Here is a 19,907-nt window from a genome sequence, read left to right as displayed (position 1 = left end):
CGAATGAGTTCATCGCTGCCTATGTGGGGAAGCCAGGTGCCCAAGGTCACCTGGGACAGAACAGGCCATGAAGGAAAGTCCAGTCTCCTAGACCTCCCGCAACAGTACTAGGCTAAGGCCCAAAGTAGGCAGGTTCAGCACCTCGGACAGCCCCACACGTCCTTGGTGCGAAGGCCAGTTGCTCAGATCAAGCACCCGCCAGCCAGGGTTGAATGCACCCCTTCGCGCCCGGGGTCCTGAGTACCGGTCACCCACAAAGCTTCTTGAGTGTCAACAGCCAATTAACTTTAAGCCGGCTGACTTCTTGGAAAAACCACCTGAGTCTCAGCTCTCCTCTACTCTCCTGCAAGGGCTGGTAGGGGCTCCTGGGGACAGTGGTAGTGGTAGGGATAGCTTTGTAACGACAGAGGAGTTAGGAACAGAGAATGAATGAGTGGAGACTTGAGCTAGAGTCCGTGAGAGAAGGCTCCTGGTTCAGGTTTCTCCATGCTGAAGAGAGGGACGTCAACATTGGACAAAGTTGAGGGCAGGCTAGTGTGAGAAGCCATCTTCCCTCCCATGGGCGCTTTGGTCTTCCATGATCCTCTGAAGGAAAAAATGAAGGAAGTGCTATTGTTCTTGCCCCCACTTCACAGGAGAGGAGAGGCTCAGTTGTTACCGACATCTTCCACTTTACCATATCCCCCTCCCTGGGGGCCAGGAGCAGGGTGCTCTTGGGAGAGTGAAAGTGTTGTGTGTATGGGAGAGGGCAGAATGTTAAGCCGTCAAATGAGGAGACTTGTTAAGGACAGGAGGGTCCAGAAAACAAAAACGCCTCCAACCACGGGCAAAGCCAATGCAATCTGTGAAGCCTGGGCCTTTACCTCACCCACCTACATCTCAGAGCTCACGGGTGAACTCTGGAAAGCTGAGCTGGAACTAGGGGACCCAATTTAGTCTCTCTGCTTTCTTTGTTCTAACTGGGTCTTGGAACGCTTTCTTAAGGGACTACCAGTCTTTATCCTGCTGACACCATGTGGTTGTAATGTGTAAGGGGTCCTGCAAAGGCTTACCACTAAGGAGGCTCTCCCTGGATGTGGACTTCCTAAGGAACTGGTGTGGAGACAAGGTATGACTAACCAATCAGAACGGGTAGTTAAGGCATGCTCACTTTTAGACCACTATATCACAAACCCTCTTTATATCCTGTTTGCAATCAACTAGAGAGCATGTTCGGTTTCCCCTGTGCCTTGACTTCTGTGTTGATGACAGACCCAGCTGTGTGTACCTTGGCTGTTAGTCACGTGGTCCTGATAACTGAAGTCATTACTTGAGGGGTTTTGATGGGGGTAGATCAAGCACACTTAGCACATTGTTTACACTCAAGAAATTCAGAGTCTCTCCTGTCAAACCAAGGCATACATCTGTTTGTAGTAGAATAAGCTTGGCAGTGGGTGTCCTTCCACCCATCAAATATTTTAATTCAACTTCTTTCCCTTAAAGGAAGGCAGGTCTCAAGATGCCTGTACTCTGCGAGTTGCAGTGGTTTGATTGATTTTATGGGTCTGAAAGTAAATTGAAGGAGTTCCGTAGTACACTCCTGCAAGGAAGGTCAAGGCACAGAAAAGGCAAGTGGCTTGTCCAAAGTCACACAGCTAGTGGATGTTTACTGACACAATCCACTGGCAGTACCCTACAGTGAACTGCAGATACAGTTCACAGTACCTCAGTTTGCATTACTTGCTTGGCCATTTTTGTTTTCATCTTTGTTGTGTCAGAACCTGTAATTCTCACCATCCCCACCTCCACCCAGTATCCTACCTGTGGTAGTCCAGCTGCTGGCAGTTCCTTGGATTTTCTACTATACTTTAAAGAAATATTTTTATGTATATTGGTGTTTTGAATGTTTATCTGTATGAAGGTGTTGGATCCCTTGGAACAGGAGTTAAGACAGTTGTGAGCTGTCATGTAGGTGCTGGGAATTGAACCTGGGTCCTCTGGAAGAGCAGCCAGTGTTGTTCTCTGCTGGGCCATCTCTCCAGCTCTTTATTACACCTCTTTAAAGCCCCTCTCACTTTCTTTCTTTCTTTCTTTTTTTTTTTTTCCAAGACAGGGTTTCTCTGTGTAGCCCTGGCTGTCCTGGAGCTCACTTTGTAGACCAGGCTGGCCTCGAACTCAGAAATCCACCTGCCTCTGCCTCCCAAGTGCTGGGATTAAAGGCATGTGCCACCACGCCCAGCTCCCTCCCACTTTCTTAACGGGCTTGACAAGTGAAGCAGCACATGGACAGGGCAGGGTAATGGCTCCTTCAGGGGTGCTTGCAGACAAGCCCACACAGTCTCCTCTTAGCTGCTCAGAATTTGCCAGTGGTCTCTAGGACTGGACAGAGAATCAAGATTTTGGTGACTCAGCTGTCACTCCTGGCAGGAAGCAATATGGATGACTCTCTCCATCATGCCTTCCTGCCCCAATGTGCATCCATCTAGGAAGCAGCCCTCAACCAGTTGACTTGGGCTAATGGGTCAAAGAGGATGCCATTACTAACTAGGTCCACTGAACTGCCTAGGGAAACCTGGCCCCCCAGTTGGATGTCCTCCACACCCCCGTCCCAAACCTCTTTCCCTCCTTCCCTCTCGGCAGAAATAAGCAGGAGCCTGGTGAGGGGCGTGTCATCATTTTAATGATGTAGATCTTTGGTGTCTCCCTCATTAGCAGTAGACTATCCCCTCTCCTCCCACCACAATGTTTCTATGATGAGTGACAAACAGAAAGGAAATCACATTTTCATACTAAAAACAAAATGATCAGAGCCTTGATTTCGCCACTAAAAACTACACGTACAGTTCAGGATTCCACATGCAACACCTCAAATCACAGACCAAGACCTCACATTCTGACCTGGAATCTCCTCCCTCCAGCCCTGGGCTGGCTTTGGCCTATGCTTAGGTAATACTGACACCCATAGGTGCTGCATGGAGGGCCTTGTGGAGGGGGGAGCTTGATGGACATGCTGGGGGCGGGCCAGCCTACACCCCCACTCCTGAGGACCTGTTCACCACCATGTATTGACTCCATTCTGTGTCAGGCAAGCAGGCTATTTCCTTCACTCCACAGGTGTCCGCATTTGGTGAGCATAAGTCACTGACATGGAAGCTGTGCCTGACTTTTCCATCTCTGTGGGCTAAGAGGATGAGAGAGGCTGGAACTCTGGAAGGTTTAGAGATGGAAGCAATGGGGGGGGGGTGTTGCTCCTCTGCTCCTGGTGGCTTGTCCCTCCAGTAGTGGGCAGGGGAGAACTGTCCCACCATTCTGTCCAGGATGGTGTGGTCTAAATCTGGAAGACTTTACTCTTCTGGGGCTTCTGCCCAGGGTTGTTTGAGTCCCCTAGGCCAGTGATCCTAGGAGAAATGGGGGTTCATAGCAGAGACACCCACTTGCTTCTTCATTCACACCAGGCTCAGCAGTGTGGTTCTTCTGGGCTCTAGATCATGGAAGGCTCTAGTACCCCAGGCCAGCCTTGCCCCTTGGACTGCCCCCTTATCCACTGGCTCCATGCCCCACCCTCTCATTCCTCCTGTTCCTGGATGCAGGCATCAGCTCTTCTGTGTGTACAGTTCCCAGTCAGCTGTGAGGTCCTGCTTCTGCTCAGCAGCTTGAGGGAGGTACCAGTGCCTCATTTTGTCTCTATCGGTTCTGTGGCTCTCCACTAGGGCCTGCAGCTTCCCCCCTGTTGCTACCATCACCCTCAGGAAGGTGACTGTTATTGGTCACATTGCAGTGCATGGTTGGTCCCTCATTGCTGGCAAGGGGGACTGGAATGGGGACAGGGGAGGAAGAGGACAGGGCTGGCTGGGGTAGTTCCCTCCCAGAGGTACTAGGCTGGTCCCAGGAGGCTGTCCGGGGGCTTAGCGCTCGCTCTGCCAGTTGCCCAGGTTCTGATGGCAGTCCTCGAGAGGTGGAGGGCTGGGGTGAGGAGGTACGAGCAGCCCCTGACTCTGTGCCTGTCTGGGAGCTGCGGTGAATGCGGTGGCTAACGATGATGTTGTTGCCAAAGCCACCCATGGAGGCCATGGTGGTGCTCTGTTCCCGTTGTACCACAGCTGTCATGCCACCCTCGGCCATCAGCCTCTGGATCCTGCTGAGGGCATCTTCCCCACTGCCACCATATTCTGAGCCCTCGCCTGGAAGGTACAAAGCAGAAGAAAGAAGGAGTTAGTTGCTGATCTGAGCCTCTGAGTCAGGCGCAGGAGCTAGCAGACACTGGGGGATTGTAGGTAAAACAAACAAACAAACAAACAAACAAACAAACAAACAAACAACAGGATTAAGGCCACCCTCACCACTGTGAAAACTGAAGTCCTAAGAGCAGGACAAGAGTTGAGTCCCAAGGACTGCTCTTCACACCTCTGCTTTACTGGGGAGGAAAAGGCCAAGTTTTATGCGTCTGTCAGCAGAGCTTGGACCAAGGTGAGGGCTTGGCTTTAGTGAACCCTTCTAGCCCCTTTCAGAATGCAGGTTGCTTTGAAAAGAGGCAAAGGAGAAGACTGGACAGTTTGCCGTGTCTGTCCCTATATGGGGTGACTTTCAGACCTGGTCCTGTCTTTGGCCTGCAGGAGGTGGTTCAAAGGCAGTCTGCCAGGCTTTATTTCAACGTTATCTTTGCTCTGTTCTTGTTATCTTCTGAGAGCATTTAAATGCCCCTAGAAGTTCTGTTGCCTCTTTTCTCCCTTTACCCATGGGTCTTCATACATTATCTCCTAGTTACTGTTCTCCCTGGGCTGTATGCCTGATACCACATTTCCTGGAGAGAACCAACTGCCAGCTGTGATACCAACTTGCAGCCCTGGATAACATAGGTGTGTTCCCCTATGAGACCTGGACATTCACAGTCCAGCCGATGGCTGGCTGGACTTGGCCAAGACCCTCACTCAGTACGTGTATAGTGCTGGAGAGGAAATGCTTGTCCAGATAACTGGTACGCAGGAAGCAGCAGAACTTCTACCTCAAGTCTTCTCTACTCCTCACCAAGCTGCGCAGCTACAGTCAAGGCTCCCAGCTGCCAGACCAGGACCAGCTCCATCAGAGTGTTGATTCGTCTCCTTTCACTACCCTGCCCACTTTGGAATTCCTTGGTTTTGAAGTACTCATGGATGACAGGTAACTCAAGGTTACCTGTTACTAGCTGGTTTTACAAGGTTTTCTTTGTCCCTTGCCCTAAGTCTTTTCTCTGTTTGCTTATTTGTCTTAGACTTCTAGGTCAGTTACCTTCATTACTTCATGACTTAACTCTGTCTAAGGCCCCATCTCTCTTGCATAGGACCTGGCAGATAATCGCTCACATTTCTTCCTCTGGGTCTTGATCCATTTTCCTCAGCTCTAAGCAGTGAGGACTCTACCCAGGCTTTGGCTTTTATTCAGCTGGCTTTTCCTGACATCCCAGGAAACTGTTCTTAACCCCCATGACAGCTGCCCTCCTCTATCTGCCCTGAATAGCTAGGCTCCAGCTTTACATTCAGAAGATAGGAAACCGGAAGGGCTCTGAGTCCTAAGGACCAAACTTTCAAATAACAGGACAAGGCAAGGGAGAAGGCAAGCTAGCCCTCACTCAGTGCCAGTGAAGCCTCCATCTATGAGCTGCCCTTCCTATGGTCCTTCCTATGGGTCAGGCAATCTCCACGGTTTCCCAAGAGCTCTCTGAGGACTCTTCCTGTTTCTTGGAGATCTGTAGTGGGCTGGTCTGGGGCCTATGGGCATTGAACCCATCATGATAATTCTGTCTGTTCAAATCCTAGAACTTCCCAGTGGTTGTTTCCAGGGAGAGAAAAACTACCCAAGCCCAGCCCCAAAGTGCCTTGTGATCAGCACTCAAGTATAAGACTCTGTCTTTTTCTGTTGCCTGTCCGTGACTCCCCGACTCCCCCACTTGGCTACTTCCTAACTGCCTCTCTTCTCTCTTTCCATCCTATTTCCAGGTGTTGTCACTATGGGTCTAGTTCTTTTTCCCCCTGAGTAACACAAGGTTTCTCTGTGTAGCTCTGGCTGTTCTGAGACTTGATCAGTAGACCAGGTTGACCTTGAATTCAGAGATCTGCCCACTTTTACCTCTAATTCTTAGTTAACCGAGCTCTAGTTAAGGCCACAACTGCTCAAAGCTCAGCATCTCCAGTGCTCTCAAAAATCTCTTTGACAGTTGAGGACTTTCTGACTAGACCCTCATCATTTTCTTGACCTATTCAATCAATGCACATAACAGTCTTTTCTAAAGCTGACCCAGCTCTGCTCCCTGACTATGCATACTGAGATACTATACAAGCTCAGGTTCAGGAGTCAGTATAAATGCCACATCTTTCACTCATGCTACATACCTTTTCTCTGACTCAGTTACTAGTGACTACATCTCTTGCTGCTGGACCTTCCTGGAGATCTTATTCATCTCTGGGCAGTGCTAATACATGGTCTAGGATGAAATGTCTATCTGCCAGGCTGCACATAGCAGCTCCAGACTCAAGGCAACTTTAAAACTAGGTCTTATTCTGCTTCAGGAGAAATCTTTCTATGTCTGCTTCCCTTATGGACTTGCCCTTTGAGGGACGAGGCGCCATTATATGGTTCACGTGATTCCTTGTCTAAAACCTGTCAGTTCATGGTGCTTCTTACAATGAGACAAAGGAAAAATAATGAGACGCTGAAAAATAGTGGATGGGACATTGAGAGATGGGCATGTAACAGCTGCTGGGGCTGAGTGTGAGCAGCCTCAGCCCAAAATCCTAAACTGTGTTTCTCTCTTAGAATGATAAGGTGAGGCTAAGAGGCAGCTGGTATATTCTCATGAGGAAAGAAAGCCTGAGGCCCCACTGGACCTGCATCTGAGCAATGGTGACCACAGTGGGCAACTCTGCTGCCTCTTCCCCAGGAGCTTATGTATTTCTTTTAGAGTTTCAAAAACAGGAGACTGTTTTAGTGCTGTTGGTAGACTGTTTCCTTGGCAAGTTCTGAATGCAGAAGACAGGTGGGATCAGCAACTTCCCATAATGCCCTTCAGCTGCATTTAATTCTGGGAGTGGTATACAGCCAAGGAGGAGAAAGGAACTGGGAACTAAGACCGTGTACTTCCCATCATATATGTGTGTGTGTGTGTGTGTGTGTGTGTGTACACGTGCACGTGCACGTGCAATGTTCTAGCTCTTCCATAATGGCACTTGTTTTTCCCTAGCCTGAGGCCTGAACTGTGAATGCTGTTTTAACTTTTGTCTTCACCACAACAGAAAAAGGCCCAAGGCTGAGAGGCAGAGCCATGGAGTTCTCCAAGAAGCAGGGAGACAGGGCCTCCTGTGGTTCCATTCATTTGTTCTACACACTACTTGAATGCCAACTGCATGCTGGCCATGTACTCCATGTGCACCAGAGCTGGGAGCACAGTGAGCTTTTCTCACTCTCTGTGCTGCCTCCTGGACAGAGAGTAGGGCAGCGTGTGGCAGGGTAACTCACATTCACGTCCCACAGCGGCTCCAACACAACTTCCTGCTTAAAGCCTGGCAAGCATAAGAGCAAATTCCCTTGTGGAGAGTTTCTCAAGTGTTACAACTGGCTGAGCGGCTCTTAGTTGTTTGGAGAGGTGGGAGTACAAGCAAGTGAACAGCACCTCACACATGTGCTCTACCTCTGAGCTACACTCCCAGACTCTCAGAGTTTCAGAAAAAGAAAGCGAGAAGCAGACAGGTTCTATTGGGTTTATATAATTTAAGGAGTGGCTGGCTACAGGACAATGATTACTACAACCAGATCTGGTTCTCAATAACAAATCCAGGCCCTGGTAAGCCTGGGTGTGTGAGGTGGGGTGGTATACAGCCAAGCCCAGAGGGCTAACTTCAACTAGGCTTCTCCTATGTATGCCCCTGGAGACCTGGCCACAAGTTCAGTCTACTTAAAGAGTGAGGAGCTATTGCGCCTGCCTCTGGATGAGACAGTGCAGATAAGGAGAACCCTGACAACCAGTATCTGGAATCAGGGTCCCAGAGGGCACTTAGCAACCAACCCCTCACTTCCTCTTGCAGCTCACCTTCCCTTTCTGTCTAGTTTTTGAAATGGGCTATTATTCGTGGAGAAGCTGGTTCTGTGTGTGTGTGTGTGTGTGGTGGTGGTGGTGGTGTCTGGAGCTCTGAGAGAAGGAAGCTTGCAGGGCTGAGGACAGAAGCTTCCGGTTCTGCCAGGATTCCTGATGCTGCTGTCTGCTGGGCTTCTGGACCAGCAACTTCCTGCTCTGCTTTAAGGAAGCCAGAGATGGGGAGCAACAGGAAATAAGGTTCAAGCCCTTAAAACCTGAAAAAGTCTGCTTCTACCCTTCTACCCACCCTAGTCCCCAACTCTCAAACAAGAAGAAATAAACTGCAGTCCAAAATCAGCAAGACAAAGACAGGATTCTTGTGGGAGGTCAGACACTAGGAGGTACACATCTCTTCAGCAGCAAATTCTGCTCACAGCCACCGCTGTACTTTACCTTTCAGACAGAAGTCGCCCTCCACCTGGGAATTCTATAAGCAACTCTGCACATACAGCTAGCCTCAATTCTCAATGTGTGCCAGGCTTTCCTCAAACAAAACACCTGCTAGTGGGCCTCTGTCCACATGATATAGTTTCCAACTCAGGGTTCTTGCACATGCTCAAATGCTCCTGCCAGCACATTCTGTCTAACTATTACTCAGCTCAAGGACTCGGCTTCCCTGGCCCCTCCTTGTCCCTCCCAAGATCCCTATCACACTGAAGGTGCCAGCTGCCTAGCTGTTGGCTATTTAGCATCTCTCACCTCCAAGCTCTGAGGGGAAGCATGGAAGCTCATTCTTAGAATCTCTTCCGAGTGGGTAAATCTCCATGATACTTGCCTCATCAGGTCCTCTTAAGAGACCACTGCCCCAGCTGAGAGGACTTTCCGGCTCTGCTGGAGAAGCAGTGGTTCCTTGAGCACTTAGAACCTAAACTTCTGGGAATGAGCTTCAGAGATTCCAGGGTGGCTCAGAGTCCATAAATCCCTGCAAAAATGGGCCTGGAGATGGCTGAATGAGATTTCATCTGTCTCTTCCTCTTCTTCCTCCTCCTCTTCCTCCTCCATCTCACTTAGGCTCAAGGCTGCAGCTGGTTGGCTCAGCTAATACTGCCAGCTGCTCATGTCCCTAGCAAGGGGTTTCTACTCCATAAAGAGCCCTGGGCTTCAGATGTGAGAGATGGACTAGGCTGCAGATGAGAAAAGGGATTTAACTCTGAACATTTCAGTTCATGGCAGGGAGAAGGAAAGGGCCCATGGAGAGCAGCAGTGTAGAAAGCTATTCCCTGGAGGCAATATCAGCAGCTTTGTTACTCTTGGCCTGATGCACATCAGGGCTTCTCCTTCCATTGTCTTTCAAGCAAATAGCTTGATGAGAACTAGAAAGTCTGTTTAGACGCTACCTTGTGTAGAACTAGGAGCAGCAAGGGGCTAGAGGTAGGAGGTAAGGAGAGTGAGAACAGCCTGCTGAACGCAGCTGCTGATGGGTTACAAAGTGGCTTGAGCCCTACCACTGGGAAGTGCTAATTGGTTCTTAAATGTGTGAGGCCAGCAGAAAGCGCGGCTGATGCTGACTGTGTCATACCTGAAGTAGGTGAGAGGAAGGACTGCTGGTATGCCCAGCTGTATCTACAACAACATCAAAACACTGCTACCAGAGGAGCACCAAGAATTTCACTTGAGCAGTACCAATATGCCATGCTAGCTGAGGGGAGATAAGCTAGGGACCCTGCCTTGGCTCTGGAAGGAGCACTCCCTATGGAATCTCACTTTCCACGCATGCTCTTTGGTCCTCCATGAGCATAGGTCTTATTCTCCCCGAGAGGACAGATGATTTTCAGTCAGATGTCCCTGGCTCCTACCTTCACCAGGACCTGAAGATGCTGCCCCTGGTTCCTCTTCCTCCCTCTCAGTCTGTGTTTCAGCGTTCTGCAACTGGAGGGCCAGAGTCTGGGTGCCCTGAGATGTCACAGAGGTGGTTGGGTTCCGAGGCTGCAGCCCAATTGCATTCATCAAACCCATGTCTCTGTCTGTCCGCCACGTGGCTCTGCTGGTTCTAGGTGAAAAGGATAAGAAGTCAGAAGAGCTTGGGGTGGGTCCTTTCCAGAAGTCTTGAATTCCATACCAATTCCAGGCCCACAGCCTAAGAAGGGAGAGTCATGATACTACAAGTACTTCTTCATGGGAGCCATGAAAAAAAAGCCTGGTAGGTTGAGAGCACAGCTACCCACAAATAAAGCCCAGGAGCCAGAGTAGTGCTCGCCTTTTTTTTTTTTTTTTAAAATATTTCTCAGACATAGACTTTTGAGCCTAGGACAGGCAGGACAGCTGAGTTCCAGACTTCTGAGACTCACCATATCCTCACTTTTAGCTTCTTCTGGGATTATTTTTCTAGCTGTACTCTGCAGTCCCTAGAGCAAACAGCACCTGCCTTAGGTCTCCCACTGAACCAGTACTTTGTTTTTATAATGTCCTGGGTTTCACTAGTGGATTAAGTGAAAAAAGATGATTAGTGCCAGATTTCTATTTTCAGTGGCCCATGGGCTATAGCCATTAGCAACTTGGTCCTTGTGGCCCCTAGTCATCTTAAAGCAATACTCCACTCCTCAATTCTCCTTGGGCAAATGAGCAGATTTCACAGGGCAGAGTTTTTCTCCTGGGCTCCTTATTTTCACTCCAAGTGTGCACAGACACCATGGCCAGAATTAGAGAAGGCATGTGTTCTACAATAAGACTCCAAGAGTAAGGGTTTTGTCTTCTTTTGCAATTACGTGACATACATTTGTGTATGGGTATGAGGATATGAATGCAGATATGAGTGCCCACAGAGACCAGAGGCATCAGGCATCCCTAGACCTGGAGTTGCAAGTGGTTGTAAGTTGCCTGATATAGGGCTGGGAACTAAATTCAGGTCCTATAAAAGCAGTATGTACTCCTAAGCACCAAGCAATCTCTTTAGTCTCTGTCTTCTTTTGACTGTACGTAAAAGCCTAAGACAGGTAACAGATCAAGGAAAGGCTGCTATGGTTGAGCAAACATCCAGAGACCCTCAAACACAGGACTTTCCGACTTTAGCTTACCCAGGCCGCTCGCTGCTCCTGCTACTTGAGTGGACAGTGAAGACTGTTTCACTTAGCTGGTCCCAGTAGTACTCGATGCCAGAGTTTAAGGCCCTGATGATCCATTGGGAAAAGTGAGAAATAAAAGGTGAAAGGTATCAGAAGTGGTCAGGAATTCTTGACAAGTCCTGGACTTGGGGGCTGTGGTGGGGTGGTCCATTCAGAAAGGAGAAGGTCCAGAAAGCTCCAGCAATAGGGTGCTCAATATTGGAGCATCTCATATATGTTGAATATCCCAAATGCCTTCAATAGGCTTCTTCTTGGAGCCAAGAGGCAATAAAAATACCAATATCAGATATGCTGCAAGTTCTAAGTATCTTTTAGAAACACACTGGTAGAGACAGTGAACAAGAGGCTGGAGGGGACTTACTGGAGAAATGTGCCATGGACAGCTGTCAGAAGGATGAACTCAGTCCTCAGAAAGCAGTCACTTGTGCCCAAGTCCTCTCGGGTTGATAAGAGGCCGAGAGAGAGAACAGAAGCACCTCAACAACCTTATGTACCCGAGATGAATGGCTGGAGAGCCTCCATGGCCAGGCTCAGCAGGTCAAGCTGTAGTTCAGGTGGACTGTCTGCAGTGCTCTACCTGCTGTGTTCCCCAGGGCTACCAAGTCTTATCAGGCAGCTTCTCCCCAAGCCAGAGGGAAGCAGTGATCACTTCCTTTTCTACACAGACTTGTCACCAAAAGCTACAGTCCTACATGACAATGGAGATCCCTAAACACAAACAGCTTCTGGGGATTCAGTACTAATAAAGTACCTAGCTAGCATGCATAACGCCCCAGGTTAAATCTTTACCAACACAGACACAGACTATCTTGCTTTGGAAGAGTCCTCCCTAGCCAGGCAGAATGGTAACTAACTATACTGCTAGCAACGTGGGAGATAAAGGTAGAAAGATTGAGAATTCCAGGCTAGTCTAGGCTATATGAAACTGTATCACAAAATAAATGAAGAGAAAATTAAAGATCCTTCTCTGATGAAGTATTGCCTTGTAACAGACACTGGCTGAGAACACTAGTGATGGCTGTAGGAACAAGAAGTGGGAAAGGGGGTTGTTTTATGTTTTTTGTTTTGTTTTGTTGTTGTTGTTGTTATTTGTTGTTGTTGTTGTTTTGAGACAGGGTTTTTCTGTGTATCTCTGGCTGTCCGGGAACTCACTCTACAGACTAGGCTAGCCTCAAACTCAGAAATCTGCCTACTTCTGCCCGGCAGGGGGGTTGGCTGGTTTTTAAAGATTTCTTTTTATTTTATATGTATGTGTGAGTGCTTCAACTTACATATGTGCACCAGAGGCATGTTTGGGGCCTGTTGAAGCCAAACAAGGGTGTTGGATCCCCCAGAACTTGTTATCAGCTTGTTATTAGCTGCCAGGGAAGTGCTAGGAATTGAACCCAGAGAGACATGCTGGTGCAATCATGGCTTACATGTTGTGGAAGTAGCCAACCACTCAGTAACTGGATCTAAGTTATTTAATTTCACCCCATGAAATGGAACCCCTGCCTGATACTGCTAGGTGGTCAAAACCCTGAGACTGATACCAGTTGGCCTAGAGGAAAACCAACACTATCATCTGTTAAAAGAACACAACAGTAAAATAATCCTAATGACATTGTGCTCTACCCACAGGCAGTGCTTCACTCTGCCATCATCAGAGCAGTTGTAGATGATGCAGTAGATGATAATCAACACAGAAACCCACAACTAGACGATGTGCAGAGAATAAGAGACTTTGGAACACTCACTCCTAAATGGGATGTCTTCATCAAACTCTTCCCCTCAGGGCCCAGAGAGCTATGCAGAGGAGGTGGAGGAGAGATTCTAAGAGCTAGAGGTGGAGGATGACTCTAAGGAAATATTATTCCCCAGCTGTAACAGGACTGATGTACATACAGACTCACAGAGACTGTGGTAATATGCACAGGACCTGGACAGGTTCAAGCTAGATGAGCTCCCAGTGCTAAGACGGGAAAAGTAGACATGGTTACCACTTCTAGCCAAGAAGCCACTCACAATGATAGCTGCTTGCAAAGAAAAAGTTAATTTTCTCCAATCACGTTTCACTGGGAATATTAACCACACTTCAAGTTAAGGTTCATGCCCAGGAGCAGTTGGCCAACACAAGATTAGCTCAGAGATATTTATGTAGACTTTCGTCTTGCATTGCTTTGTCTGGGTACTAGTTTGTCCCACTGTTTCTTTTACTTGTATATTCTAGTTTCCATTTATATGGTTTTGTGTGTTTGTGTTTCCTGCTTTCTTTTTGTTTTTGTTTTTTTTTTTTTGTTTTTTTTTTTTTTTTAAAGATTTATTTATTATTATATGTAAGTACACTGTAGCTGTCTTCAGACACACCAGAAGAGGGAGTCAGATCTTGTTACGGATGGTTGTGAGCCACCATGTGGTTGCTGGGATTTGAACTCTGGAGCTTCGGAAGAGCAGTCGGGTGCTCTTACCCACTGAGCCATCTCACCAGCAGCCTTGTTTTTGTTTTTTAAGAGAGAGAGAGACAAAGGATGTGGAGTTGGATGAATGGGGAGAGTCTGAGAAGAGTTGGTGGAGAGGAAAATTATCAGAATATATTGCATAAACATTTTTTTTTCAGCTGGGCAGTAGCAGTACATGCAAATCTCAGCATTCAGGAGGCAGAGCCAGGTGGATCTCTAAGTTGAAGGCTAGCATGGTTTATAGAGTGAGTTCTAGGACAGCCAGGACTACACAGAGAAACTGTCTAACCAAACAAACTAATTAAAAAAAAAAAAAAAGAAAAAAATCCAATTAAAATAAAAAGAACAGTGGGTGCTCTTAACTATTGAGCCATCTCTCCAACCCCTCCTAAAATAGGCATTTTGTATTTATTAAATATTATTAAATATTTATCTAGTATAGTGTGTGTGTCTCATGGTATGGCAGGCACGTGAAGGTTTTGAGGATAATGTGTGGGAGTTGTACCTTCACTCACTGATATATCTAACCAACCAAACAAGTTTTTAAAGTTCACTAATTAGCTCTCATAGACAGCCTAAATGATATCTAAATTACCCCAAAGTTCTGCTAAACAAGTCAGGAAATCAAGTTCCTGAAGAGCTCTGTTCTTCCAACTTCCTATTCTAAACTCCAACACCAGTGTTTAGAAGGTTAAGGGAGGACATGAGGATGGGTCCTAACCTGATAGGACTATGGTGTAACAAGAAGAGGAAGAAAGGACTCTCTCTTAGAGGCTCAGTAATGGCATGGTGAGATGGTAGGCACCTATAAACAAGGAAGTCAGCCCTCTCAGGAAACCTCTGATGGTTGTCATTCCAACCTCCAGAACTGTAAGAAAATCAGTATTTGTTGTTTAAGCCACCAGGTCTATGTGTTTTGCTAAGGCAGCCTAAATAGATTATGATATACTCTAGTATATCAGTTTGCAACCTGGGGACAGTGTCACTCTCTTTTGACAACAGAACATCCCTAGGGAACAAGAGATGGAAGTCAGCTAGAAGAAGATGAGTTTGGGGAGAAGTTTGAGGGGCTTCTTTTCCAATCCTGATGAGTCAGCACAGGCATGAATGAGCAAGGACTACAGTGGAAGGTTGGGCTGCTATGTGCAGAAGGCAGCAGAATTGGGGAGACCCTAGATCTAGCTGCACAGAGCCTGTCATTCTGGTAGAGGTTTCACCTGAGGGAATGCTAGCTTACTCTTTCTCTACTCTCTTACATGCTTGTATACCTCATGCTCACTGAACTTTTAACTAGACCTCTCTATAGAGTACAGTCTCATTTCTACAGAGTTATTCCTGTGGTCTAAAGACTACTGGAGAGCAAAGGAGAGAGGTAGCCTTGCATTAGGAAAAGACAAATGGCCAGAGACAAACTGCAGATCTTCTCAAAATAGCACTTTTTGGTGAGCAAATCCTGGCTGCATTATCTCTATGTGAAGCCAGCTGCCAAGAAGCCTTGGATGTACAAACTTGTCAAGATTTATTGACAGGTTGCAATACCATGTGGGCCTCTGCCAAATCCCTCCTCTGTAATTCCTGTTACTCAGGGTTAGTTAGTGACAACAAACTGCTCACAGCAAGCCTACAACAAATCATGTACTGTGGCCAGGAGCCTTCTTCCTGTCTCAGAACGGAAACTCTGGAAGAACCAGTCTGTTCTGGGACCATCAACAAGACACTGCAAGTCATGGACTCGCTGCATGTACCATCCCTTATGAGCTGTGGACTAGGCTACTTACGGAAGACGTCACAACTGGGTGTGTAATTACAGGTACAGACCTGTACTCCTAGCATCTGGGAGGGTAAGGATGGAGGGTCTTGAGTATGAGCCCTGTCTCACTGCCCTGTTTTTGTGGCCAGTGAGCCTGACAATGGCAAGCACGTTTTGGACTTGATCTCCTATCTGAGTACTGTACTCAAGGATCAGAGTTGATGAGACCTTTTCTGGTAACTAAATGTCACGGATTCTGCATTTTAGTTAAAGAATGATTTTCAGCCAGCTCTTTCTTTCTTGGGACTTGGTAAGGACGATTGAGACACTGTTCTAGGTTCTTCTTGGGAGCTAGACAAACATACAAAAGACTGAGAAGGTCTACAAGAAGCAGTGTTTCAAATGGACTTCTACACAGCACCCAGTTCTCTTCAGCAGGCTCTCTAGGCTGTGTTTCTGGGTGTGGCTCAATCAGTCTCACTGCTGGGGCCCTCCTGGGCTCCTTGAGTAGAAGGAAAAGCCAGCCTTGCTTTCTCAGTGATCCCAATGTTCTGTTCACACAATCTGTGGCTTGGAACTCCCCAAGTTCCTAAGAGCACTCCTCATCTGACATCTCAGGGATGTCTCTGATGACTGCTTCCAGGACGACTAGCAGTTATTTGCACCATCTCTATGGTGAGGGAAAGTCCTGGCACCTGACTCTCCTGGCTAGCCTGAAACAGTCTCTCTGTGGCAGTTCTGGCTCCCTTTTTCGTTCCAAATTATGCCTTTCCCCTCCTTGGTTAATAATGCTTGATTATAATTACCATTCACACAGGTAGCTCCCCCTGACTGAACTGAGGCTTTATAAGGAGTGCCGTCCTTAGCCAAGGTTCCAGGCACTCCACACTCAGGTTGCTTCTCTTCTGCTAAACTCTATTCTGCCTTCTGTCTAGTAACATCTCCCCTCACCCTCATTTACAGGGAAGCCATGAAGCCAGCAGTGGTCCTTACATTCACTGTGAGGCTCAGTGGTGCTGGCTAGGCTGGCAATCAGCCAGAGGCACAGCGGCTTGGAAGTAGTGCACAGCTCATTACCAGGAAGGGGAAAGGGGTTACTGAGCTTCTGCCATCATGGCGTGAGAGCCTGGTGCAGGCTCAAGGGAGTCCTAAGAGCTCTTTCCTAGGGTGACAAGTAGGACTTTACAAGAGATACCCAAGAAGCTTGTTCCCAGTCTTTGTGCTTGGCTGAGGACTGAGGCTGAGACAATGGAAAAGAATGAAGAGCAGCACTGAGAGCACAAAATGCAGTGCAGCTGCCTGTGCCTGGACAAAGGCAGACAACCACCTGTTTTGGGGGAGGGCTGCAATCTTGGCCCAGCTGGTGGGCTAGATTCTGTGCCCTTGGGAATGGGTGTGCCAGGGAACTGCGTCACACTGGGACAGACAGCAAGCCTTAAGCAGCTGCCTATGAAACAGACTGGTACTCTAAGCTGCTAGTTCTCTATTTGTTCTTCGTCTAGGCAAGAGGCCTATCAATCACAGATGTTAACACTGGCTTATTTCCTTTTTCCCAATGCCCCAGACACCCGGTTCACCTAAATAGGACCTAGAGGTCTTAGGGAATTATAAAAGCATGGGTGTGTTCCTGTGGTATATTTTTATGCAGGAGAGAATATATTGCTTTCTTTAAAAAAAGAAAAAAGACATCTCAAAGGCTTTTGTTTTACGTTTCATTTTTTGAAATAGAGTCTTGCTATCCAACCCATGTTCAAACTCAACACAATTCTCTTGCTTCAGCCACTTGGGTGATGGGATTATAGGCATGCAACACCATACGTGGTTTTAGAAGGATTTTTAAAGAGAAAAGGCTTAAATATCATTTGTAGGAAAGAGATCTCAATTGGAAAATTAAGAGGCCCAATTCTAACAGTGATCTGTGGGGAGGCCTAAGATAACATTCTTACTTTGCCTGCAGTAAAAATAAAAGATATGGCTAAGCTTTAAGTCCAGTATAGTGGAAAGTGCCTGTGATTGGGGAGTTTGAGGAACTCTAGGCTATAATATGTGTCAAGGTCAGCCAGCCATGGCTACATACGAAGATCTTGGGGTAACTTTGAAGAACTTAAGACAAAGTCTCATCCAGGCTAAATGTTTATGAGACCCTAAATTTCCTGTCTTACAGCTACAGGGTCCCAAACAATCAGAATAAATAAATAGCAGAATCATAACTGGTGGGTAAGTTACCCCCATTTGGCCTGGGATAGGACTGTCCCATGGTCTAGTGCCCATTTTTATTTAGGAATAGGCTTGAGCTCCTAGAAGCCCAAGATGTTTTAGGCTCAGTAAGACTCTGGGATGCTGAAGACAACATATGGGGAGAAGAGAGAAAATAGAGGCCAAAGCCACCTTCATGTTTGGCTGAGGAGTCTGTGACTCACACCAAATACGTGGGCTAGGGTTTGAGGCATGGCATCTAGGAGGAGGGGTGACTACAAACTGGGTTAGAGAGTGCCTCTGGAGGGGCATCGCTTTGCAAGGGAGAGGCCTAGAGTACTTTGCTAGGGACAAAGGTGAGTTGTGAGAGCCAAGGGTAAAACCAGATTGTGGAAAAAACAGGAAAAGAAATGCCTCTAACTATAATGTTGGCATGAATAAAATTCTAGTCCAGAATTCTATACCGATTTTGGAAAGGATATCTACTAGATTTATCTTAGGAATTCCTAAGAAGAAGAAATAAGATAGCCAGCCAGCTTCATGTGGTTTGGGGAAAAGTACTTGAGAACCCACACAGATTCTGGACCAGAGACAGCAGAGAGAAAGGGCACAAAGTGTTAGGTCCAGCATCTGTACTAAAAGCAGCTCAGAGATGTATGTAGGCTTTGTTATGGAAAGACACAAGGGAGTAGTGAGAGAGCATTCCTGGACATAGACACTTAGGAGCAAGTAGCATTCAGAACAAGGCCCTCTCCCTTCTACAAGAGCAACTTCACTGGGTCAGAGTTACAGACAGCAACCTCTTTTGGGGAGGGTATCCAAATATTCAAGATGGAATCAAGATACTGCTGGTTGTAATGAACCAGGTTTTCCCTCCCTAATGCCACTGTCAACTCAGCTGAGAGCTGATAGGGTCAATCACCAGATAACTACCAGGCCACAAGAACTTATCCAAAACAGGAAAAGCAAGCAAGCAAGCAAGCAAGCAAGCAAACAAACAACCCCTCCTCCCCACATCAAGGTCCCCCCAAAGCACAAAGGCAATATGGAAGGTGAGGATATAGATCAGTTGAAAAATGGTTACCTAGCAAATTAATGTACAAAGCCTTAGTACAACATAAACTGGGTATGATGTCACATGGCTATAATCTCAGCACCTGGAAGGTGGAGGCAAAGAGGGTCAGAAGTTCACAATCTTCCTTGGTGATATAAATTCTGAGGCTAGACTGAATACATAAGATCTTGTCTGGAAAAATAAATAAATAGAAATAAAGACAATGTGGGCACTCCCAAAGGTCAAAAGCCTTGAACAACAGTCACAACAAGCACTCGGGCCTGTACAACACTCTAGAAGACTGCACTGAGTGAAGAGCAGCATTAGGGCAGCCTGGAGACAGAAGTGGCATTTAGTCAGCAGGAACCCCGCAGTGCCTCACACACAGCAATCAGCCTGCTCTGCAGTGAAGCAGAGCTTCACACTCTCCACCTGGCTGGGTCTAGAAACTAATAATAAATCAGGCTGATTCCAGGATCTCGAGTATGTGGCTGAAGAGACCTCTATCCCTCAAAAAGCCGGAGAAGGGAAAAGGGTGTCATTAGGTCAGATGTGCTCCTGCTCGCCTTTCTTCCTCACTTCAAAGGCAGAGAATCATCACCATGACTTTACACTGAGTTTTTCAGTCTGCTGCCACTATTCTGAGCTACAGCTTCTAGTAAAAACAGCAGGACACAGGAGGTCAGTAGACTGACCAGTTGGTTTGATTTATTTATCTTATACGTATGCTTTTAAAGTATATTTTATTATATAATTATATAACAAAATATCGTTACATTATAGTTTTATAATTGTTATAATTTCATGATATTAAGAAGATAGAATAATGTTATTTTGTGTGTATGTTTGTCTGCATGTATGTATATACATGTGTATCCTGGTACACATGGAGATCAGAAGAGGAAGTCAAGTCCCCTGGAACTGGAGTTACAAATGGTTGTGAACCATCACACAGTGCTGAGAACCTAACCTGGGTCTTTTGCAAGAGAAACAGTGCGCTCAACTGCTGAACCATCCCCAGATTTTTTTTTTTTTTGGTGGTGGTGGTAGTGGGCGGGCGGGAGTGGTGGTGGTGGTGGAGACGGTTCTTAATTTTATTTGTTTGTTTATTTGGGTTCAACAGTCCTAGCTGTCCTAGAAGTCAGGGTTAGATCAGGTTGGCCTTGAACTACAGAGATCCACCTGCTTCTGCTGAACATTGGAACTAAAGGTGTGAGAAACCATGCTAGCTTCAATTTTTTTCTCTCTTCTCTCTTCTCTCTTCTCTCTCTCTCTCTCTCTCTCTCTCTCTTTCTCTCTCTCTCTCTCTCTCTCTCTCCCTCTC

The 19,907-nt window shown here is 47.0% G+C and overlaps 1 protein-coding gene across 4 annotated transcripts in view; it reads right to left on the bottom strand.

The window, feature by feature from the left end:
• Positions 1 to 2,637: 2,637 nt before the first annotated feature.
• The window catches only part of Ambra1 (autophagy/beclin 1 regulator 1), a 188,712-nt gene continuing 171,442 nt past the window's right edge, over positions 2,638 to 19,907 (bottom strand). For all 4 annotated transcript variants that reach the window (NM_172669.3, NM_001080754.1, XM_006499253.2 and 1 more), the window contains 3 exons: positions 11,098 to 11,190; positions 9,880 to 10,073; positions 2,638 to 4,160 (listed from right to left, as the gene is read on the bottom strand). In NM_172669.3, the coding sequence (NP_766257.3) occupies positions 3,664 to 4,160; positions 9,880 to 10,073; positions 11,098 to 11,190 (784 nt within the window). In that variant the 3' untranslated portion in view covers positions 2,638 to 3,663. The remainder of the gene's footprint in view (positions 4,161 to 9,879; positions 10,074 to 11,097; positions 11,191 to 19,907) is intronic.

Source organism: Mus musculus, chromosome 2 (assembly GCF_000001635.26).
Source record: "Mus musculus strain C57BL/6J chromosome 2, GRCm38.p6 C57BL/6J".
Lineage (NCBI taxonomy): Eukaryota > Metazoa > Chordata > Mammalia > Rodentia > Muridae > Mus > Mus musculus.
The sequence above is the reverse complement of the archived record's forward strand: the minus strand, read 5'-3'. Positions and strand labels throughout refer to the sequence as shown.